Source organism: Oryctolagus cuniculus, chromosome 5 (assembly GCF_964237555.1).
Source record: "Oryctolagus cuniculus chromosome 5, mOryCun1.1, whole genome shotgun sequence".
In the NCBI taxonomy this organism is placed as follows: Eukaryota; Metazoa; Chordata; class Mammalia; order Lagomorpha; family Leporidae; genus Oryctolagus; species Oryctolagus cuniculus.
Genome location: NC_091436.1, coordinates 167156107 through 167178712, shown reverse-complemented (window position 1 = coordinate 167178712; position 22606 = coordinate 167156107). Strand labels below are relative to the sequence as shown.

The 22606-nt window shown below is 54.7% G+C and overlaps 1 protein-coding gene across 4 annotated transcripts; it reads right to left on the bottom strand.

Annotated features, from left to right (window-relative positions):
• Nucleotides 1–349: 349 nt before the first annotated feature.
• On the bottom strand, nt 350–17172 carry SERPINB1 (serpin family B member 1). Of its 4 annotated transcripts, none has more exons than XM_051855914.2 (7): nt 16889–17172; nt 7535–7710; nt 5849–5986; nt 5068–5185; nt 2775–2917; nt 2529–2696; nt 350–858 (listed from the first exon to the last, which is right to left on the bottom strand). In XM_051855914.2, exons 1-7 carry the CDS (start codon nt 16890–16892, stop codon nt 454–456), a joined length of 1152 nt encoding a protein of 383 aa, XP_051711874.2. In that variant the 5' UTR covers nt 16893–17172; the 3' UTR covers nt 350–453. The 4 variants fall into 4 exon arrangements, with proteins under 4 accessions (XP_051711874.2, XP_051711876.2, XP_051711875.2 ...); XM_051855916.2 differs by lacking the exon at nt 16889–17172 and adding an exon at nt 8886–9004; XM_051855915.2 differs by lacking the exon at nt 16889–17172 and adding an exon at nt 8572–8872.
• Nucleotides 17173–22606: the final 5434 nt, after the last annotated feature.

Sequence of the window (22606 nt, the reverse complement as noted above, 5' to 3'; positions counted from 1 at the left end):
CATCTCATATGGGTGCTGGTTTGAGTCCCAGTGGCTAAGGAAAAACAACGGAAAATGACCCAAGTGTTTGGACCCCTGTGACCCACTTGGGAGACCTGGATGAAGCTCCTGGCTCCTGGCGTCAGCCTGGCCCAGCCCTAGCAGTTGTGGCCACCTGGGTCATGAAGCAGTGGATGGAGGACCTCTCACTCGCTCTGTCTCTCTGTCTCTCTCTCTCTCTCTGTGTGTAACTCAGACTTCCAAATAAATAAATAAATACATGCATACACATATATGAATATATTGCCCATGCCAAAACTCAGGAGAGTAAAAGTCAACAGGGACAAACATAAATGAAATTAAACATGTGTTCTGGATAGCAGTTTTATTGGTAAAGATATAGGAAAAGTGCCATCACTAAACATTCAGGTCATAAAGCTCTGAGCTTGACCTGATTCCCACAGTCTCTCTCGTCTACGGAGAACAAAATCTGCCCAGGAACAGGATGTGTGACGTGGGGTTGTGCCGGATGAGGAAAAGGAACGGATGGTCAGCAGTGAAATGCTCTTCTGGCATCAACATGCAGAAGACGGCGATGCCTGCCGTGGCGGCCGCCGCCTCCGTGCCCTCTTCGTTCACTTCCACAAAGGACTTGTGGACGATTTTCGATATGAACAGATCTCTGGCTGCCGAAATGCCGGACAGATCTGCCTTGCCACTCTGAAAGAGATCGTGCACACCCAGGCGGGCGAGATCGGAGTTGAGGATGTAGCTGTCTTCCAGCCTGAACCTGGGCAACCTGACATTGACCTCAACCACACCCAGATTCTCAGGTTTGGTCCACTCTCGCAGCTTGTCCACAGTCAGTTGTTTCTCGATCTGGAGTTAGAATGAGGCAAAACGAAGAGTTGAAATCAATGGTACAAAAGTGAAATAATGAAGCGTTATGTCAGTGGATGGATCCGCCGTATCACTTGCTAATTAATTTCCTTTACATTTTTTACCAAAACAGATTTCCTATTTGAGGATTTCATGTCTTTGCGGCGTTTGGTGAAACAGAACACCCACCTACGTTCCAAGTGTCCAAAGTTCAAGCACAGACACTTTGGACAGGATCAGAGCTGTTATCCACCCATTGTGCACCCCCTCTCCCACCCACCCCTTCCTTGCATCTGTCCATCCACTCACTCTCCCTCCCTCCCGCCCACTCACCTATGCACACACCCATCCATTCTTCTCATCCACCCACCCACAGATCCATCCACTCATCCATCCGCACACTCACCCATGCACCCCACACTCACCCTCCCATTCTCCTACCCGTCTGTCCAGCCCTCACCATCCATCCAGGACTACTAAACACCCACCAAACTCAACTACTGGGGTAGCTTGAGGCAGCTTTCACTCTCTTACTTGGTTGAGGGGTGCATGGACAATTTTACAAAGGTTTCAAGAGAAAACTTTAATGCTTTACGTTTTTTTCCGTCCCACGGAAGCTGTGATAATCTGTAAACCTCACCGGAGCTGAAGTAATCTCTAATAACGTTAGCTTCTAGGTAACCATTTTAATGGCAGTTGTACTGGATCTAGTTCCTCATCTAATATGGGAGTAATAATTGTACCTACCTCCTGGCTTGTTGTGAGCATTAAGTGAGCCAACGTACATAAAACGCTTGGCACACAGTGTCAACTACTATCATGACATCACCCTGGGGCTGCAGCAGAACTAGGACTCCATTTGCTCTGCGATGCTGATGACCCTTTCATGACAAAGAGGCTTCCACTTTACAACCAGAGAAAGATGAATGGGCGACACAACTGCAGGAACCTACACGGCACACATGACACGTTCCCCATCCCAGCTCCTCACTGAGAGGGGCTGGCACCTCCCGTGAAAACTGAAACTCGGGGCTTTGAAGTAGTAAATGTTGCTGGAAAGACATTATTGGCAAAGGAATGGCAAATGTTGGAAAGGAAGGGCTAGTGAAGGCACAGTAAGACCTCACTGTGAGACACACATGCACACACGTGCACACACACATGTGCACACTCACACACACACGTACACTCACACGCACACATGCGCATGCACATACACACACATGCACCCCCCACACGCATGCACACACACGCATGCATACACACTCACACACATGCACACACTCACACGCACACATGCGCACACACACGCACATACACACATGCACACACATGCACCCCCACACACATACACACACTCATGCACACACAGGCATGCACACACTCACACACACGCACACACATGCACACGCACACACACTCACATGCACACACTCACATGCACGCACACACACGTACACTCGCACACACACATGCACATGCACACACTCATGCACACACATGGGAACACACACGCGCACACACACATGCACCCCGCACACACGCACACACATGCACACACAGGCATGCACACACGCACACACATGCACACACTCACATGCACACAAATGCACACACACGGGCACACGCACACCCACGGAGCAGCAGCAGCACGCGCGCCAGGCGCTCACCTCCTGCAGCCCTGTGGACTCGTCCTCGATGTCGTCGGGCAGCAGGATGACCATGCTGAGCTCCTTGCCCTGGTAGGGCAGCTCCAGCACGTGACACTTGAGGGCCTCGATGTAGCCGTAGGGAAACTTTTTCTTCTGATACATCATTTTCACTGTTTTTGTGTCTTTCTGAACATTAAAAAAAACGCAGATTGGTCTCTGATTCTCGTAGAGCACAGAATACCGCGGACAGCGACGTCACCTCACCTTGTTCAGCCTGAACGGTGCGTCGGTCGTGGCCTCTTTCATGAACTTCTCCTGCCAGTTCCCCTTGAAATAGATGGCATTTACCAGGACAAGCTTCGTCAGGCTGTCAACCACACCCGAAGCCAACAGCTCTGGAATTTTCCCTGAAAAGGCAAAGTAAGGGTTCTAAAAACACGAACATGTTGATGGGGTCTGCACTGTGGCACAGTGGGTTAAGCCGCCACCCGTGACGCGGGCATCCTGCATGAGAACCAGTTTGAGCCCCAGATGCTCCGTGGGAAGGCAGTGGGCGATGGCCGAGTGCCTGGGCCCTTGCCAGCCGCACAGTGACCCACATGGAGCTCCAGGTCCTGGTTTTGACCTGACCCAGCCCCAGCCATTGCAGCCATTTGTGGAGCGAACCAGTGGATGGAAGATCTCTCCCTCCCTCTCTCCTCCCCTCTCTCCCTCCCTCCCTCTCTCTCTCCTTCTCTCCCTCTCTCTGTCTCCCTCTCTCTCTTTCTCCCTCTCTCTGTCTCCCTCTCTTTCTCCCTCTCTCTCTCTTTCTCCCTCTCTCTCTCTCCCTCCCTCTCTCTCTCTCCCTCTCTCTCTCTCCCTCCCTCTCTCTCTCTCTCTCCCTCTCTCCCTCTCTCCTCCCCTCCCTCTCCCTCCCTCTCCCTCTCTCTCTCCCTCTTCCCCCCCCTCCCTCCCTCTCTCCCTCTCTCCTCCCCTCTCTCTCCCTCCCTCCCTCCTCCCCTCCCTCTCTCCCTCTTTCTGTCTCCCTCCCTCTCTCTCTCTCCCTCTCTCCTCCCCTCCCTCTCCCTCTCTCTCTCTCTCCTCCCCTCCCTCTCTCTCTCTCCCTCCCTCTGTCTCCCTCCCTCTCTCTCTCTCTCTCTCCCTCTTCCCCCCTTCTCTCTCTCCCTCCCTCTCTCCCTCTCTCCTCCCCTCCCTCTCTCCCTCTCTCTCTCCTTCTCTGTACCTTTGCCTTTCAAATAAAGTAAGTCTCAAAAAAAAAAATACTCTCATGTTGGAATTCCAAATCTGAACTGACAATTTATTAGCACTGAGGTACAATCTAAATGTGTGATTGTTATTTAATCTTCATTTAACATGGTATTAAGTTAGGAAAGGCCTACTGGGGTGTTCCTGCTCGAAATACAAACCACACTGTGAGGTAGACCAGGACGACACACAAACCACCCCAAAGGAGCCAACACTTTAACCAGCACAACCTGTACTTGTACTCAAAGGCTAAAGGCACAAAAATTCTTTTTTGGATTCTATGATCAACTATGAGCTTTAGTTTGTAAAAGGCCACTCCTTAATTAAGATGTTTTTAGTTGATTCAATGTCACATCTTCAGATCTATCTAGTAGAAGCCTACTCTCACACAGAGAAGTTTAGGGGGCCAGTATTGTGGCACATGGGGTTAAGCTGCCTCCTACATCACCAGCATCCCATATCAGAGAGCCAGTTCAAGTCCTGGCTACTCTGCTTCCAGTCTAGCTGCCTGCTAAGGAGCCTGGGAAAGCGGCAGAGGATGGCCCGAGTCCTTGGACCCCTGCCACCCATGTGGGAAAAGCCAGGCTCCTGGCTTCGGCCTGGCCCAGCCCTGACCATTGTGGCCATTTGGGAAGTGAACTCTGGAGGATGGAAGATCTCTGTCTCTCTCTCTCTCTCTCTCCCTCTCTCTCTCTCTAACTCTGCCTTTTAAATAAATAAATAAATCTTTGTTTAAAAAAAGTTTTTAACAAATATGCAAAGGTAGAACAATTTCTCCACCAGTGGGCACCAGCGCTGCGGGAAACCATCCCTGTACCAGTGGGCCGGCACTCGGTGGGCCTGTGGACCCCTATGGTAACCACGGAGAAGAGAGGCCTGTTAGACAGCCCCACCCCCCGTGACGGGGTGACGCTGGCGAAAACTGCACCCACAGATCTGCACACGATCTCACCTACTCCATGCAACTCCAGGCCACTTCTTTCCCACGTGTGTACCAAACATCTTTCGGTAAGCCGGATTCTTAGAAACACTTCTTTCCTGTTAGTCCACACTCGGGCTAGCTCTGACTTTACCACGTCGTCTGGGGGGCTGATGGGGAAAAGCTCTTTGGCTGCTTCCGTTCCGTCACGGCTAAGTCTCAGCTTTGGTGCCCTTGTGACATGGGACAGCTGCCCAGCCGCAGGCACCACAGACCTCACACCCAGGCGTATGTGCACGGGCCAGGGTGTGGGGGCCCAGGGCCCGGGACTGGGCCGGGAATGAGACCCATGGGGGCGGGGGCGGTGGAGGAGGACACCTGCCCGGCTCTCACCTTCTGTCTGATCTTTGACCCACTGGTTTATCTCCTTCCTTGCGTCCTCAGAGGCCTGCTGAAAATCCACCCTGGCCAAGTCTGCGCCGTACATTTTCTGAGTTGAAGCCAAGAACTCCTATTTGTTTTTTTTTTTTAAAAGGGAAATGTCATGAATAACTCCTACTGCGGACAAAATTCATAGAAAACACATATTATGGAAAACTAGGCTCGGGTTTTACACTTTTCACCCCAAAATAAACATCTTTGCATTCCATTTTCCCACGAACTTGTCAAAGTAAAAACAGTTTTCTAAAAATCCTGAAAAGCCATAGAAAGTGTTCTAAAAGGCTACACTCCATTACAACACAAAAATTCTCTTATGTTTCTTTAACAACTATGGAATAAAAACCACATAACATTCAATTTACCATATGAATCGTTTTTTAAGCCTAATGCTCCTACTTATGCGATATAACAAGTACTAATTCTTTTCTAAACCCTGGGCTAACTTTTTTTTATATAAATAAGCAAAATATTTTGTATTTGGAAGCAAATTCTGGAATTCGCTCCTTCTTTAGTAAGACATCTGGAAGTGTTTTGTTTTTTTTTTTTTTTAATTTCGCGAGACTAAAACAAAGCCACCCCGTGGACAGTGGGAGGCTCTCCGCCATCTGTCTTCACCCCACGCTGTGCTCCTGCGTGTTTGCAAACACTAAAACTCGCCACCATGACTTGACTGTGCAGGGGAAAAGCCTTCCGTGTCCAGCGGGGTTCCGAATGCGACGCGAAGCGTACTTACGGGGAGGAAGTCATAGGTCTTCTCCCCGTACAACCTGTTGGCCAGCTTCAGAACGTAGGCCGCCCCGCGTTTGCTCACGTCAGCATTCAGGCCCTGGAATCTCGAATGCACGTCTTCAACCGCGTCGAAATGAAAAGCCTAAGGACCAAGCAAACAGTCCGCCTGCAACCACGCATCCCCAAAGGACCTGGGGTGCCTTAGTGTTGGCTTCCGTCAGATGCCCGCCTTCTCGTTACCCACGACGCTGGTCCCAGCCCGGCCCTTCCTTAATAAGTCACAGGAAACCCCAGAACACGGCCCTGGGAGACCAACACCCACCGCACGCTCCGAGACAGTGTCCGCATCCCTGCTTTGTCATTTCTGTCCCACAGACGTAGGTGGTAACACACTAAGTGCTGACATATCTGCCTCCCCCCAAAGACAAGCAGAAGCGGTGTGTTCACACGCTGTATCCAGTACCGTCTGGCGGAGATCTCGGCGGCACGGTGAAAATGAGAATCGGCCCTTACCCAAAGCCGCAAGGCGCTCGACAGCTTTTCTCTCCTCCCAGCCTGGTGGCACCTGTAGAACTCTACACGACTTCTTGAAACTTAGCCTTGCGGCAAAAGCTTCACTCCCTCGTGTATCTGCTATACCTTTGGCAGCCCTTTATGGCTTTATGAGGCCCGGCCTGGCTCCTTGCTTTTGAGCCACAAAGAACAAAAGCACGAGACAGGCAAAGTCCGCCTTCATGGAAATGCGGGGGGTGGAGGGCGGGGGGGAACCCTGCAAACGACTCTACTGAGGTTACCAAGACCTCGGAAAGCCTCAGCATAGGAACTATAACCCTGCAAGAAGCAACCAGCAGTTAGTATCGGTGGTTTTATTTTAAAAAAGTGAATTTTTAAGAATGGTCCAGTGCTGTAGTGTGGTGAGTAACAGAGGCTTGGCCAAAGCTTGCGTTTGACTCCAGAGCTGCACCTGCCCAAGGCCCAGGAGCACTGTAGCTGGGGGGGGGCCTGGGGAAGCCTCCAGGTCTGCCTCGCCTGAGCTCTGGGCTGCAAGAGGAAGCGAGGAATGCCTTCCTCACAATGAGGACCGCCACGCCCCAAAGCCCTCCACGCCCAGGAGGACAGGAAGGGAGGCTGGGCAGGTGGCCTCTTCCGTGCTGTGGGAGGGACCTGCCGCCATACCAGGGCGCGGGAACTTCCAGGTCTCCAGACTGCTTTCCCACCGGGACCCTCCTTCCGAGGCACAGCCCACCGAGCCACGATCAGGCCACGGGAACACAGAATCACCCGGTGGCCTTTTTTCCTGCTCCCCACACGAAGGCCAGGCTGCCAGCGCCTCCACTGGGTTCCTGTTGTCTCAGACCCTCATTTGCTCAAGGTCACCCTTCCCAACGGGGCCATTGCACGAAGGCACAACCCGGGAGCCGGGAGGTGGCACGGCTTACAGAACAGCTGCCCGAGAGCTGCCCGCGGCCGCAGAAGCACCCCTCCCTGCAGGGATTTCTGCCAGCTCTGCCCACCGCTGCACTCTCGGCAGAAACAAACACACAGTAGGTGCGCAGTAAAGGGCGCAAGGGGTGTGCCTGGGGCTCCTCTGAAAGCCTGGCCTCACCGCCAGAGACAGGGCAAAGGCTCGGCTTTCCCGGCAGGCGCCACACCAGCAAGGGGACAACGGGAAGGCAAGGGCTCTGCTGACCTTGGACAGCTGTGCCGCCGTGTCGCCTCGGGTCCCCAGGAAGATCATGGCCATGGCCGATGAGATGCTGTAGGGAGACACGAAGATGTTCCCCGTGGGGTTGTTTTCGTTCAAGGCCCGGAAAAGGTCCAGGGCAAAACGGGTGTTTGCTGCGCTCAGCTGCTCCATGGTGACGGCTGCAACACAGAACAGAGGCCAGTCATCAGCTTCCTGAACCGCACTGACCACCCTGCAGCACCCTGGGCTCCGACTTGCTCTCCTCTCTCTCTCTCTCTCTCTCTCTCTCTCCCTTTCTCTCTCCCTCTCTCCCTCTCTCAAGAGCACAGCAGGTTCCCTTGCGCGCATGGTGGGAGCAGGCCGGCCCGGCTTCAGCGGGAGCACCGGGCTAGCCCCTGGGGTGCCCGCGTGGGCGCTGACCTGTCACGCAGCGCAGTGTGAGGTGGGGCCCGCCCCTGGGTCCTTCCCTGGGTGGAGGAGCCCGTTCTCTGGCCAGGGCCGTTTGGGTATTTGCAGCAGCATCGGCCGGCCACACAAAGTCCAATTAAAACAGCCTGCTCTCGGTCCCTTGCACGGCCAGCGAGCCCTGCACCGGCACACACGCCGCACACCTCCGCGCAAAGAACCCGCGGCTTCCTTGTTACCGAAATAATTACATTTCTACTTAAAGCAACAGAACCACGGCCCCTTACTATTCATCAAAACGGAGTCCCACAAAGACGCAGCTAGAATCAACGCCGTCATCAGGCTCATGTTTGAGAACCGCGCCCCGCTCAGGGCTCGGCCGGGCCGGCCAGGCTGCGGGGCCACGCACCGCTCGGTCCCCAAGACGCAAACGCGGGCGCGCACTGGCCTCCGCCTCGCGGGCGCGCATCGGCCTCCGCCTCGCAGGCTCCTGGAGCTGCGAAGCGGACGCGGGAGAGTCCCGGACGGCGCGGGGAGGAGCGGGAAGTCCCCGAGAAGGGGAAGCGCTCCGCCCCCACGCGCGGCCGCGGCGGGGTCCGCCACGCGCTCCGTGTCTCCCCTCGGGCCGTGCTTACCCGGCGCGGCGCACGGGCTCCAGGCTGGGCGTGATCTGCGGGGAGGAAGTGCGGGGCGGCCACGGCCGCACTTATGGCAGGCGGAAGGGGAGTGTCGCCCTGACGCCCGTCCCCTGCGTGGCAGTCCAGGCGCCGGGGTCAGCCCAGCAGAGGCAGCGGCCCACGGGGACCCCCGGCGGGGATCCGCACCTCCCTGAGTCCCGGAGCGTCCCCAGATCTGCAGCCAGGACCTGGTGGACTGTCCCTTACTAAGGTGTGAGTGGCTGCGATCACATGATGTGTCCTGGAGGACGCTCCACCCCGATTGAACCCACCTCTGTGCGCCAGACTCTGGGAGTTTTGCGGGCAGGGGGAGCAGCAAATTGGGGGCCTCCAGGATGCGCTGAGGCAGGATCAATCCCATGACGTCCCTGTTTTTCAGCTACCCAGAGTTAGGGCTCTGCCAACTTCTGCACGGGCGTGCCCACACACGGCCATGACTCACATCTATGTGGAGTCGTTTGTACCCAGTAAGCTCCAGTTCAGACCAGAGCCCCCCACCCCCACCCCATAACATCAAAATAGGCACATCTGCATCGCACGGGACAGGCAGTCCCCTCCGCCCCTTTAATGCCTGACGTGTAATTCCACCCAAACTGCCAACGCTGTTCCTGTGCACTGCCTCTCCGTTCATGGAAACGTGCCCCCTGCTTTCCTATGCACATCTCCGAAGGGAAAGTCCTATCTCCTTAGTGGTGCAGATCACACTCCGATTTTTTTTTTTTTTTTAAGAGAATTTGTCTAACAGCAAAAGGGGCAAAGCAGCTCACGGACACGGGAGATGAAAATCCCCAGAGCTGGGAGAGAAGCTCCGCGGAGCTTGACAGCCGAGACTCACAGTGGTTCACAGCTACTGAGACGCCAGCTTCGGGGAGAGCCAGTCGTGGCCCCGTGCAGTCTGCTGACCTCCCAGCCGCGGGAGCTTCTCCCGGCCTCCTACTGAGAGGTGCTGACCGTCAGTGTGAAAGCGGGCCACGAGGAGCTCTTCTCTTCATTCAAAATCCGAGGTGTGGGCGCCCGGAAGAGCTGGGCTGAGTGCTGGCTTTTTCTTCTGCCGTTGTGACTTGTGCTCCCCTGGAGTGCAGCTGTCCGCATCAAATACACTAGAAAGTCGTGTCCCAGATCAATACACACACAGTGTCTACGCATCTGCATGAATCAGTCGTCTTCACGTATCGATCATCCATTCGTACGTGCGCTAAGGATGACTGCTGTCCTTGCCGTTTGTCCAGCCAGGCAGGAAGGTCACCTCCGAGGGTGGCGTGTCTGGTAACACTGTCTACCCAGCCGAAAGCGTCGGACACTCCTGGGGCCACTGCAGAGGCCCTGGCATCCCTTGGTCCCATCCCGCCCCTCTGTGGGATCCCGTGGAGGGGAAGCATCACTCCCGTCCAGCCTAGAGTCACGGGGTCTCGTCTGGGGAACGAGGGTGACCTGAGCTGCAGACCACTCCCAGGACACGCACTGTAATGAAAAAATAAAAATAAAAAACAGGGAAGAACGGCTGGGCACCCTGAGGTTAGGATCTCAGAAGCACAGCCTGAGCCGGCCACAGCCCCGTCCGCCTCCACCCCACCAGCGCAGGCTTCTCCATGCACTGCAGGGGAGTGCAGGGCGCAGCACGCATGCTGCCCTACTCAGACAGGCACCACCCCCAGCAGCCCATCGCGATGCCTGCCTTCAGGGGCTGTGAGAGTCAGCTGTCCCTCCGTCAATGGCCCCGTCGCAGTCCGTGGGAGCTGCACCCACTGTTGTGTTGCTCAGGCCGTGAGGACGTTCCTTGGTCTGGGTGAAGTCCCGCGGGATATCCAAAGTCATGATGTAGCTTCCTCTCGAGGTGGCTATGGCAGCCCCAGCACCCCCGAGTGACACGCCTGTGTCCCTTTCAGGTGCCAAGCTGTTGTCCTAGTCCTTGTCCCCGCTCAGGGGACCCTTTAATAGTCCAGTTACCATTCTCCTGACCAGGTGGCCAGGCTGTTGGCAATGGCCTGTGAGTCCATGCAAATGTAGCAACATATGTTGGTAGAAGTGGCCTGAGCCGCCATCACCATTGTGTGCAATTTGGCCCACTGGGTAGAAAGGTCGTGTCCAATCTCAGCCAAAAGATGGCCATCCATGGCCAGATGGTGGTCACAGCCCGGGGGGCCCTGTCAGCAGGCATGTCTCCAAACCATGTACCCCAGGAAGCCACAGGAGAAGCCAGGTCACCCCCCGGGGTCACTCGGTCCCTTCTGGTCAGGGTGGCTCTCTGCTTCCCAGGGGGCTCCTTGCTGCTGCACCCTCTGAGGCGGGAGGTGGAAAGGCAAGACCCTAGCGCCATGTGGAGCCTCTTGTTTCTGGGGGCCTTATCCCACTCGTGAGGGAAGACCCTCATCATCCACCCACTTCCTAAAGCCTGTCTGTCTCTTAATGCCGTTACGCTGGGGACTGGGTTTCAACATGAGCTTTGGAGGGGAGACATTCAAATTACAGTGTTCTACCCCAAGTCATGTCCCTTCATAGCAAATACACTTGTTCCATCCTGGCGGCCCAAACTCTTAACTCATCCCCACATCGACGTGGAAGTCCACGTCCAAAGTCTCATCTAAATGTCCCCTACTTCAGCACAGGTGAGACTCAAGGCACCATTCATCCTGAGACAAACCCCTCCAGCTGGGAGCCTGTGGAATCAAGCAAGCTACGGGCTTCCAGCAGACAAGGCGGGGACGGGGCTACAGTGGACATTCTCATGGGAGATGGACATTCCTAAAAGGGAGAGGCAGGAAAGAAGAAAGCAATCACAGGCCCAATAAGTCCACAGCCCAGCAAGACAAACAACACCAAACCCTGAGGCATGAGAGCGATCTTCCCCATGTCCTGTCTTCTGGACACACTGGGAGCGGTGGTTGGGTCCCCAAGGCTCCAGGGACCCCATACCATGACCGTGCCCCCTGCAGCCCGAGCTATAGCTCCCACAGGTAGGAGTCCAGTGCCTACAGCTCCCCTAGGTTTTAGTTGCATGTTGGTGGCCTTGGAGTCCTGGGGTCTCAGCGGTGGCCCTGCTCCCATGACTCCCCTACACATCACCCTCCTGGGGTCTCTCCGTGTAGGGTGGCCCCACCCCTGCAGCCAGTCTCTGTCCAAGAGCCAGGGCTGTGTGAAGTAGCCTTTGACATCTAGATGGAGGCAGCCCTGTCTCCTCGTCCCTGCGTTATGAAGCTGCCGGGTCAGCAGCGGGTATATGCCACCCAAGCTTCCTGGATGGGCGGCTCAAGCCACATCGGGCCCCCGAGTAGCCAAGGAGCACTGGACTGCAGTGTGGGGAGCAGGTACTTGAGCGGCCTTGGGCAGTGAGCCCCAAGGTCCCATGGGGCCCTGGGACCCTTCTCTTGAAACTATCCTGCCCTTATGTCCTCGGTGTGTGATGGGCGTGGCAGGACCAACAGTCTCAGAAATGCTTCCAGGCCATTCCGTCGTCTTTATAAGCAGCATCTGGCTTCCTTCCGTCCATAGAATCTCTTTGTGCAGTGTTAGATTTGGCTGTGGTGCTTGCTACCCTCTGCCAAGCGCCTTTTCATCCCTCTATGACCGGGCCGAGAACTCTCCAGGTCTTCCAGTCCCGCCACGCTTTCAATTACAAACTCCAGCTTTCACTCACTTTTCTCTTCTCTCGCTCTTACTATCAACAGCGAAGAGAAGCCATATTTTACACCGAGTATTCCAGGCTCTGCCATCCACAGAGCACAAGGACACGGCCACGACTCTGCTGAGTTCTTTGTCACTTTGTCACATGCACGGTCTTTCCCCAGGTTTCCACTGCCTGCATCCTCACGCCTCTCTCTGAGCTCCTCAGAACTGCCTTTACCTTCCTTATGCCTGGCCGTGTCCTGACCCCGGCCATTTACGTCATCTTGAGAAGGGGCTGGCTCCCCACAGCTCTCCTCTGCGTCTAGCCTCGTCAGAACCACCCTCGCAGCTCTGTTCATGGCAATGAAGGCCCTTCCCAGCACGCACCTCCACCTCTGCCAGCCTCTGCCCACCACCCAGTTCCAAAGTCACTTCTACGTTTTCAGGAACAGGCCTGCAACCGGAACGTGTGGGGCTTTGGCTACGCCACACTTCTCAGGACCAGTTGCTGTCTTAGTTCACTTGTGCTGCTGAAACTAAACACCTGAGATGGGGTGATTAAGAAAGACAGAAATGCATTTCTCACACTTCTGGGAGCTGCTTTCCCGGGCGCGGTAGCAGGAGCTGGATTGGAAGCAGAGCAACAGGGACTCCAACCAGTGCCCCCATGTGGGATGCAGGTGACACAGGCTACAGCTAACCCTGCTGTGCCACAACTCCAGCTCCCATAGCCTACTTCTTTCCTTTTTCTTTTTTATTTATTTTTACTTTATTTTATTTTATTGTTTTTTGACAGGCAGAGTTAGACAGTGAGAGAGAGAGACAGAGAGAAAGGTCTTCCTTCTGTTGGTTCACCCCCCAATGGCCATTGCAGCCAGCGTACCCGATCTGAAGCCAGGAGCCAGGTGCTTCCTCCTGGTTTCCCTTGCGGGTGCAGGGCCCAAGCACTGGGGCCATCCCCCACTGCACTCCCGGGCCACAGCAGAGACTGGCCTGGAAGAGGAGCAACCGGGACAGAACCCGGCGCCCTGACCGGGACTAGAACCTGGGGTGCCGGCACTGCAGGAGGAGGATTAGCCTAGTGAGCCGCGGCGCCGGCATCTTTCTTTCTTTTTTAAAATATTGCCTTATTTAATTGAAATTCAGAATTACAGAGAGAAAGGTCTTCCATCTGCTGCTGCAATGGCTGGGGCTTGGTCAGGCTGAAGCCAGGAGCCAGCAGCTTCATCTGGGTCTTCCAAGGGGGTGATAGGAGCCCAAGCATCTGGGCCATCTTCTGCTGCTTTCCCAAGCACATTAGCAGGGAGCTGGATCAGAAGTGGAGCAGCTGGGACTCGAACCAGAGCCCATATGGGATGCCGACACTGGCGGCAGCTTTATCCTCTACACACAGTGCTGGTCCTGAATCGTAACTCTTTTAGTTCACTTGGAGCTACATGAAGCTAGTTGTAAATCTCACAATCGTATTTTTTAAAAGATTTATTTATTTATTTGAAAGGCAGAGTTACAGAGAGAGAGGGAGAGAAAGGAGAGAAAAGTCTTTCATCCGCTGGTTCACTCCACAGATGGCCACAACAGCCGGAGCTGCACCGATCTGAAGCCAGGAGCCAGGAGCTTCTCCGGGGTCTCCCATGTGGGTGCAGGGGCCCAAGGACCTGGGCCATCTTCCACTGCTTTCCCAGGCCATAGCAGGGAGCTGGATCAGAAGTGGAGCAGCTGGGACTCGAACCACTGCCCATAAGGGATGCCGGCACTGCAGGTGGTGGTTTTACCCACTACATTACAGCACTGGCTTCACAATAGTTTTCCTAAGAGTAAATTATTTTCTTGTTATGCCCTCTAGACAGTAATATATTTTGTTTTAGCTAATCAATACTTCAAAACAAACGAAATTTACAACAACGCATGAACAGTTAAGCGACTGGAAACACTTCAACTTGAAAAGGTAATATTTGATTGCTATGGCCTGTATTAATTATAATGTGAGTGAGTTATGAAAGTAACTTGGTGTCTACCTGAGTAATTGTTCAGCTCAAAATCAACCTACCAATAATGTCTTCCGAGGGTCTGGGTGTGACCACAATGTCATGGCCGCATGCAATTGTGAACCCTGGGCTGTGCTTGTGGGGGCGCAGACACTCCTGGGGAAGTCTTCCCGTTTGCGTTTTCCTATCTTGAGCAACTGGAAAAGTTGGACTCACGGAAATGGAGAAAATAAGCTCCCAGGATTTCTTCCAGTCCTTTCTCTTCCTGCTGATAATGGAACAAATCCCGCGGGAGAATCGCAGCTGTGCGACTCCGCTTCCTCCTCCAGAGGGCAGCAGAGAGCAGGCTGCTCATCCTCCACCAAGAGGTCTGAACCGGTTTTTTCCGGCAGTCAGTTCAGTTCCCTTTACCAGGGAAGCTAACATCTCTAAAACTCAGTCTTTTCTTGCAAATATACACTCAAACTATGAGGGCTCTCCTCTGTCCGCGCCCCTTCCCCCTCACTTCCTAGTTTTCTGCTGGCGTCTTCCCCTCTCTGGAGGCCTGATGGTCGCTCTGGCCTCTCTCTCCTAATTCTGCTCCACGCGGCCCCTCGGCGACTCCCGCCCTGGCCAGCCCAAGTCCTTTCTGTTGCTTTGTAGCTCGCATCAGTCGCCGTGGGAACTGGTGTGCCTCCAACAGAACAGCACATTAGAACAGAAGCGCACACCGTTAGCTGTTCACTGCCTGCTGGGTGCCCAGGACCTAGGACACCTGTCACCCAGACATTTGGAAGCCCTGTTGAATAAACGAACAGAGAAGATGGCCCGGATCCAACCGAGCCATGGGGCCGCGGGACGTTGCTGGACAAATGGACATGGAAAAGGAGGCTTTCCAAGCAGAAAGGACGGGAAATTTAAATGGGAGTGGATCGCAGGCTGGAAAGAATTCAGGTCCCGGAACAGTTACCAGAATACGGTATGCATGCTGTAACCATGGGGCGGCCGCGAGCAAGAGGAGTTTACAGAAACCTCTTATCTCCACTCTGAGGCCAAGACCGACAAGGGCAAGATAACGCTGGACCAAAGGATCGTAGCCTGGAGAAATGACACAGTATGGCTCACGCGGGAGGGCGGGCTCTCAAGGCGTGCCCAGGGCTCTCTGTCTTCCGTGTGGTCCTGTATCGCCCTCTCACAAGTAACCTGATGGGGCCACAGAGGGAAAAAGTATACACTTACAAATATCACAAACCCACTGCAGGGAGTGGCAGCACCAAGGCTCAAAAGAACCCCACTCGCTGAAATGTCATTTTAAACAAATATGAAAAATGGCAGCAAAGAGAATATTACACTTGGATTTCAAAAAAATCGATTTTGCAGACACTGAAAGTAGAAGGCCTAGCTTAGTAGGAGTTCATGTGAGTAAATATTCAGATATTTTAACTGAGTGCTCACCAATATTTTATGGGAGTTTGAGCGTTAACAGAAACGGTAGCCACATGCTCTGCTCAGTACAGGAACTCGAAAGGAAGCCTCTATGGCAAAGGACCCGAGTGGATCCCGGCACTGCCTCCTGCTGGCAAAGGGCCCGAGTGGGTCCCGGCACTGCCTCCCGCCGGCAAAGGAGCCGAGTGGGTCCCGGCACTGCCTCCTGCTGGCAAAGGAGCCGAGTGGGTCCCGGCACTGCCTCCTGCTGGCAAAGGAGCCGAGTGGATCCCGGCACTGCCTCCTGCTGGCAAAGGACCCGAGTGGGTCCCGGCACTGCCTCCTGCTGGCAAAGGACCCGAGTGGGTCCCGGCACTGCCTCCTGCTGGCAAAGGACCCGAGTGGATCCCGGCACTGCCTCCTGCTGGCAAAGGACCCGAGTGGGTCCCGGCACTGCCTCCCGCCGGCAAAGGACCCGAGTGGATCCCGGCACTGCCTCCTGCCGGCAAAGGACCCGAGTGGATCCCGGCACTGCCTCCTGCTGGCAAAGGACCCGAGTGGGTCCCGGCACTGCCTCTTGCTGGCAAAGGACCCGAGTGGATCCCGGCACTGCCTCTTGCTGGCTGGCCCTTGAGGCCAACTTCTGCTATTCTAAGTGTCACAGCTGAATCGTCTATAAATTGGACCTGGTAATAGCAACCTCCTACGGTGTTTGGGCGGACGAAATGGAACATCTCTAAACTTGAGACTCCACCTGGATCAGATATGGTGGCACAGTGAGAGCAGTGCCCAGCGTGAGCCCTGGTGCCGCTGTCAGGGGCTGCAGGACCTCAGACTGCCCGGGTGTGTTTCAGCACGGCAATAGGGGGTCAACGCCAGTCACAGATGAACCGCAGGGTGCCAACCTGCTTAAAGCAGTGTCTGTTCACGGATAGACAGCGTGGAGCTAAGCGGAGAAGAGAGCCCGCGGCGAAGTGAAGGGGCTACATACTCTGCCTTCCTGTGAAAGGAAGGTCAGAAGTGGTGCCGGGGGTGGGGTCCAAGGACGCCCCCCCCCCCCCGCAGGTCCCAAGGACGCGCCTGGGGTGGAGTAAGCTCAGCCTCAGCTGTTCCCTCCACGGCAGCTGCCACGGGAGCCTGCGGTTCCTGGGTGGGCGCTTGGCCAGGACGCAGCAGACGCGGTGTCTCCTCTGTCAGGACCACAGTGCTGGGCGGTGGCTGGGTTCTGTACAAAAATGCAGCCTGAGAATCATGACCTCTGACCCGTGACCACAGACACTCACCCATCAGAGCGGCACGCTTCCGCCTTTCTGGGTGACCGCCAGGCAGGAAGTACTCTCCCCAGGACTCCCTGCCCAGGGGGAGCGATGGGCACACCTGTTCCGCTTTCCACGACAGTGAGGGCTCTGGCTTGGAACCTGGTCCCAGGGGCTCATAGGCTCATTCTGCAGTGTCTGGGGACTGGTGTGGGGCAGAGGTTACAGAATCAGGTCGCTATCAGGACCTGCCTCATCCCCCACACGAGCCATTGATAGGACGGTGTCACTGAAGCCGACTGGGCAGTCTATCCAGACACAGTGAAGAGGAAAACTTCCATTGGCTTCAAGTTCTGAAAGAGTTAACCTCAGAGTTCCAACAGCCATTCTTAATTCTAAGCCCTCTGTGAAATCAGCAACTCAGGCTGGGTTTTTGTACAGAACCCAGCCACCGCCCAGCACTGCAGCCCTGACAGAAGCAGGTGCGGGACAGAGGAGACACTGCGTCTGCTGCGTCCTGGCCAAGCGCCCACCCAGGAACCGCAGGCTCCCGTGGCAGCTGCCGTGGAGGGAACAGCTGAGGCTGAGCTTACTCCACCCCAGGCGCCGACCTTGGGACCTGCGGGGGGGGGGGAGCATCCTTGGACCCCACCCCCGGCACCACTTCTGACCTTCCTTTCACAGGAAAAGCAGAGTATGTAGCCCCCTTCGGTTCCCCACGGGCTCTCTTCTCAGCTTAGCTCCATGCTTTTTTTTTTTTTTTTTTTTTTTTAATTTTAAATCTTATTTGAAAGAGTCACAGAGTGAGAGAGAGGGAGAGACAGAGGGAAAGCTTCCATCCACTGGCGCTGGAGTGGTCCAAAGCCAGGAGCCAGGAGTTTCTTCTGGATGTCCCACATGCGTGCAGGGGCCCAAGCACTTGAGCTCTAGTGGGAAAAGTCAGGGAGTTAGATAAAGATCTCGAGAGCTGGAAGCCGCACATACCTCACCCCCATGTAATCCTATCAGCAATCAGACGACCCCTCCCCAGGGTGTAGCTCCCCTGACCTGGGACCTGGGGCCCCTCTTCCAAGCTCCTAAGAAGCCTGGTAAAGGGGAGGGGCTCTCTCTCTCTCTACCTCGTGGGCCTAGGACAAGCAGAGCAGACTTTTCCCGGCCCACGCTCCCTAAATGAAGCCCTCCTGCGCGTGTAGTCTCACTTTCTTTTTTTTTATTTTATTTTATTTATTTATTTATTTTTTGACAGGCAGAGTGGACAGTGAGAGAGAGAGACAGAGAGAAAGGTCTTCCTTTGCCGTTGGTTCACCCTCCAATGGCCACCGCGGTCGGCGCGCTGCGGCCGGCGCACCACGCTGATCCGGTGGCAGGAGCCAGGAGCCAGGAGCCAGGAGCCAGGAGCCAGGTGCTTTTCCTGGTCTCCCATGGGGTGCAGGGCCCAAGCACTTGGGCCATCCTCCACTGCACTCCCGGGCCACAGCAGAGAGCTGGTCTGGAAGAGGGGCAACCGGGACAGAATCCGGCGCCCCAACCGGGACTAGAACCCGGTGTGCCGGCGCCGCTAGGCGGAGGATTAGCCTAGTGAGCCGCGGCGCCGGCCTGTAGTCTCACTTTCTAAATAAACCTTAGCACACTGCATGCCATGTTTGTGCCTGACTTAGAATGCTTCTCTAAGTAAGAGTCAAGAGCCTGGGATATGAATTTTGGCCCAACCTAGCCCAAACAGAGCTTTCCCAGGCACACTAGCAGGGAGCCGGATCAGAAGTGGAGCAGCCGAGAACCCGGGATGCCTGTACCACAGGTGCAGACTTAATCAGCTACACTTCAGTCCCAGCCCCCCAGTCCCATACTTTCTAACCACGAACAGAAAAATATTGTTTTAAATATTTTGGATCCTGCAGTTCATCTCTGTCAAATGAACTTCCTCCAGCTGGGAAGACACCCTCTCACCCACTGTCTCCTAACACAACTCTCTGATGCCAACTAGGTGTCCCGCAATTCAACTCAATCCTGACACGCACTACCCAGACTTAGTACAGGCCTCACAGGTGTAGGACCTGGCTCCACAAGACGGCCTCATTCCAGATGCCAGTTACAAAGCCCCAGTCCCCCAAGCCCCCTACCACCTCTGTCTGGGTACAATTCCAGGATTCCCACGGCCTCCGCTCAGGTTCAGTCATTTTGCTAGAACGACTCACAGAACACAAGGAAGTGCTGTCATAGTTTTGTCTATTTATTTACTAAGAGCAGCCAAGTGGAGGAGAAGTGCGAGACACAGTGGGAGGCAGGCATCGGGTTCCCGTGCCCTCTCTGGGGCTGTCACTCTCCCAATACCTCGGTGTGTTTACCAGCTAGAGTTTTCATTCTGCAGGCCATCGACTATATCACTGGCCTCCTGTTGAACTCAGTCTTCACCCCCCACTCCTCCCCAGAGGTCAAGGACAAGACTGAAACCATGGGCGTGTTCCTCCTGGCATGGCCAGCCCCACCCTTGAAACTATCTAAAGGTCTCCCATGAATCACCTCATTAGCACAAGTTCAAGTCTGGTCCAAAGGGGCTCCTAACGAGTAATCAAAGACATTGTCACCACATTGGAGACTGCAAGACTTTTTGGAGCTCTGTGCCAAGAACTCGGGAGAAAGACCCAGTGTATTTTTAGGACACCACGCCTGTACTCTGGGATAACCCAGCTGCCTGGGTCAGACCAGCACTCCCATGGGAGGCACAGACTCAGACCAGAGTTTTGGAATCTCCAGGGTCCTTGGCCATCATCCAGTTTGGACCATTTCATTGGACAGACACCTGGAATGCCCATTTGGCTGAAAACGTTGGGTACAGAAGCTTTTTTTTTTTTTTTTTTTTTTTTTTGACAGGCAGAGTGGACACTGAGAGAGAGAGACAGAGAGAAAGGTCTTCCTTTTGTCGTTGGTTCACCCTCCAATGGCCGCTGCGGCTGGCGCACCGCACTGATCCGAAGGCAGGAGCCAGGTGCTTCTCCTGGTCTCCCATGGGGTGCAGGGCCCAAGCACTTGGGCCATCCTCCACTGCACTCCCGGGCCACAGCAGAGAGCTGGCCTGGAAGAGGGGCAACCAGGACAGAATCTGGCGCCCCGACCGGGACTAGAACCCAGTGTGCCGGCGCCACAAGGCGGAGGATTAGCCTAGTGAGCTGCGGCGCTGACCAGAAGCTTTCAACAGTAGTTCATAGTTTCACAGATCCACCCTCTCGTGTTCCTATTATGGTATATGTCATTTTCACACAGAATGGTGCCAATCCTTTGTGCTGAACTTGCTACCATTTTGTGTTTCTTGGAAACATTCACTTTACTTATTTGAAAGGCAGAGTTACAGAGAGGGAGAAGGAGTGACAGAAATAGTTCTTCCACCCACTGGTTCACTCCCCAAAAGGCCATCATAGCCAGAGCTGGGCCATGCCGGTGCCGGGAGCCTGGAACTCCATCCAGGTCTCCCGTGTGGGCACCGGGATCTAAGCACTTGGGTCACCTGCTGCTACTTCAGGTGCATTAGCAGGGAGCTGGATGGGAAGCAGAGCAGCCAGGACTCAAACCAGTGCTTGATATGGGATGTCGGGGTTGCCGGCAGCAACTTAACCCACTGTGCACAAAGCCAACCTCGTATTATTATCATTATTATTTCTCCTGCCCTCCCGCCTCCTGCCTTCAGCGATGGGATGATGCAAGAAGGCCTTCCCCTGATTCAGCTGCCCCATCTTGGACTTCCCAGCCTACGGAAACAGGAGTCCAGTACAATTCTGTTTACTATAAATGACCCAGACTGGGTTGTTGTGTTGCAGCAGCAAAGAATCGGACTGCGACAGTCATGCAGTTTTCATCCTGCGGCAAAACCACCTTGACGACACTACTCGCAGGAGCCTGCCACTGGCGGAGGGCATTCTCCTTGTCAACAGTATCCAGGGGGCTGGCGCTGTGGCGCAGCAGGTACGACTGCCGCCTGCAGTGCCGGCATCCCATATGGGCACCGGTTCGAGTCCTGGCTGCTCCACTTCCAATCCAGCTCTCTGCTGTGGCCTGGGAAAGCAGTAGAAGATGGCCCAAGTCTTCTGGGGAGACCCAGAAGGAGCTCCTGGCTTTGGATTGGTGCAGCTCCAGCCATTGCAGCCATCTGGGGAGTGAACCAGTGGATGGTTCAATCTCTCTCTCTCTCTCTCTCTCTCTCTCTCTCTTTCTCTCTCTCTCTCTGTAGCTCTCACTTCCAAATAAATAAATAAACATTAAAAAAAATATCCAGGGTCAAGTAGTATTTTAAATGACCCTAGGAAGCCGGTAGATGCTTCGCTGAGCAGCGTGGCATGGGAGGTGGCGGTGGATCAACACACTCAAAGGCAAACTCAAGACACAAAAGTTGCCAACCTGCTCTCCAAAAAGGCTGGTCCCCTCAGCTGCGGAACTGTTGTTTTACTGATAACAAGGAAGTCAAGCAATGGATGAAGTCAGATGTGAGGAGGGCTGGGTTGTCCTGCATCCTGGAGCCTGGGGACTTTGAAGTCACATGGACCAGGCAGAGAATACAGAAGAGGAAAGAGGGCCCAGGGAGGCTGGGACCTGCCCAGGGAACAGGGCGGGGGACAAAAGTCCAAACCAATCCCAAAGCACAGCTGCTGACGTGGCCCAGAGGGGTTTAAGGATCAGGAATGGCTGAGCTTGGGTTGTACACTGCTGCCCGCGGGCGTGTCTCTGACCCCTCCTGCCTCTTATTTTCCTCCTGGTTAGACAGGGGTTATGGGTGCAGGAGGTAAAGAGCCATTCTCTACCAGGTGCAGAGTACCTGCTGTCAATAACTAATCACTGTCGGTGGTGTCCACCTTGATTGCCGGACCAAGGCAGTGGTTTCCAGGTTCCTCTGAAACTCTGCCCACCAGCGAGACACCTGACTCCTACCACCCAGCACCCACTCACTCAACTGTGCAATTCCACGTATGCATAGATTAAAATATTTTTGCCAAAATAAACTTTCATTCAATTTCCTACTTTTCTTGAAGTCCCCTCATACGAACATCACTTTCAATCAAGAGAGGTGTACCAGAGAGTCCCCAGGTCTCCCTGACACCAACACCAGGAAATGAAGGTCCAGCCACAATTTCTCAAGGGAAAGTCCTGCAAATCCCTCCAAGTTTCATTTCCCCATCTGTGTAACCTTGGCAGTGAGCGCAACCGTGTCTAACAACGGGAACTTGGGAAGTTGGTGTCAAGCGCCAACACAAAAATCTTGCTGAATTTTAGAAAATTTCCACCTCTTGGTTGCAAAAGTGGGTCCGAAGCTTATGCATTGCACCTTCCCTGGGGACGGCTTCTTCTGGTGGGGGTGTCTGGACGCTGGCAACCCCACCCTGTTCCCTATTTCACGTCGAGATGTGTTCGGAGTGCCTGAGCCTGGAAGGGAACCAGAGCTTCCACCCAGACCAAAGCAGAAGTCTTGAGTGAGCACTTCCCTCCCAGGAGCACACAGAACCTGACCACAGCGCGGCCAGGCTGGCCGCTGTGGCCGAGACCACGCACACAGCACAGGTGAGAGGGAAGCGGAGTCCAGCCATGGGAGCCCACAGCGGGGGAAGTTCTCCGAGCTGCTACTTAGCCAGGGGCGCCTCAAACGCTTCCAAGCACGCAGCTCATTCCTCCTCTTTCCCCCACTTCATCTCTCTCTCTTGCTTCTGCTGCCAGACGCTACAGATGAGTTGAACAACCGAGCCTTTTTCTCTGTCTGGGGTC

What these genes read in the sequence shown, in the direction of transcription:
- SERPINB1 (XM_051855913.2), bottom strand. Translation starts at nt 8,284, where the DNA reads ATGAGCCTGATGACGGCGTTGATTCTAGCTGCGTCTTTGTGGGACTCC. An exon ending in GGACTCCGTTTTGATGAATA is followed by an intron (nt 7,711 to 8,223) that starts GTAAGGGGCCGT and finishes TCTGTGTTGCAG; the next exon opens with CCGTCACCATGGAGCAGCTG. An exon ending in CACCGTTCAGGCTGAACAAG is followed by an intron (nt 2,697 to 2,774) that starts GTGAGGTGACGT and finishes TTTAATGTTCAG; the next exon opens with AAAGACACAAAAACAGTGAA.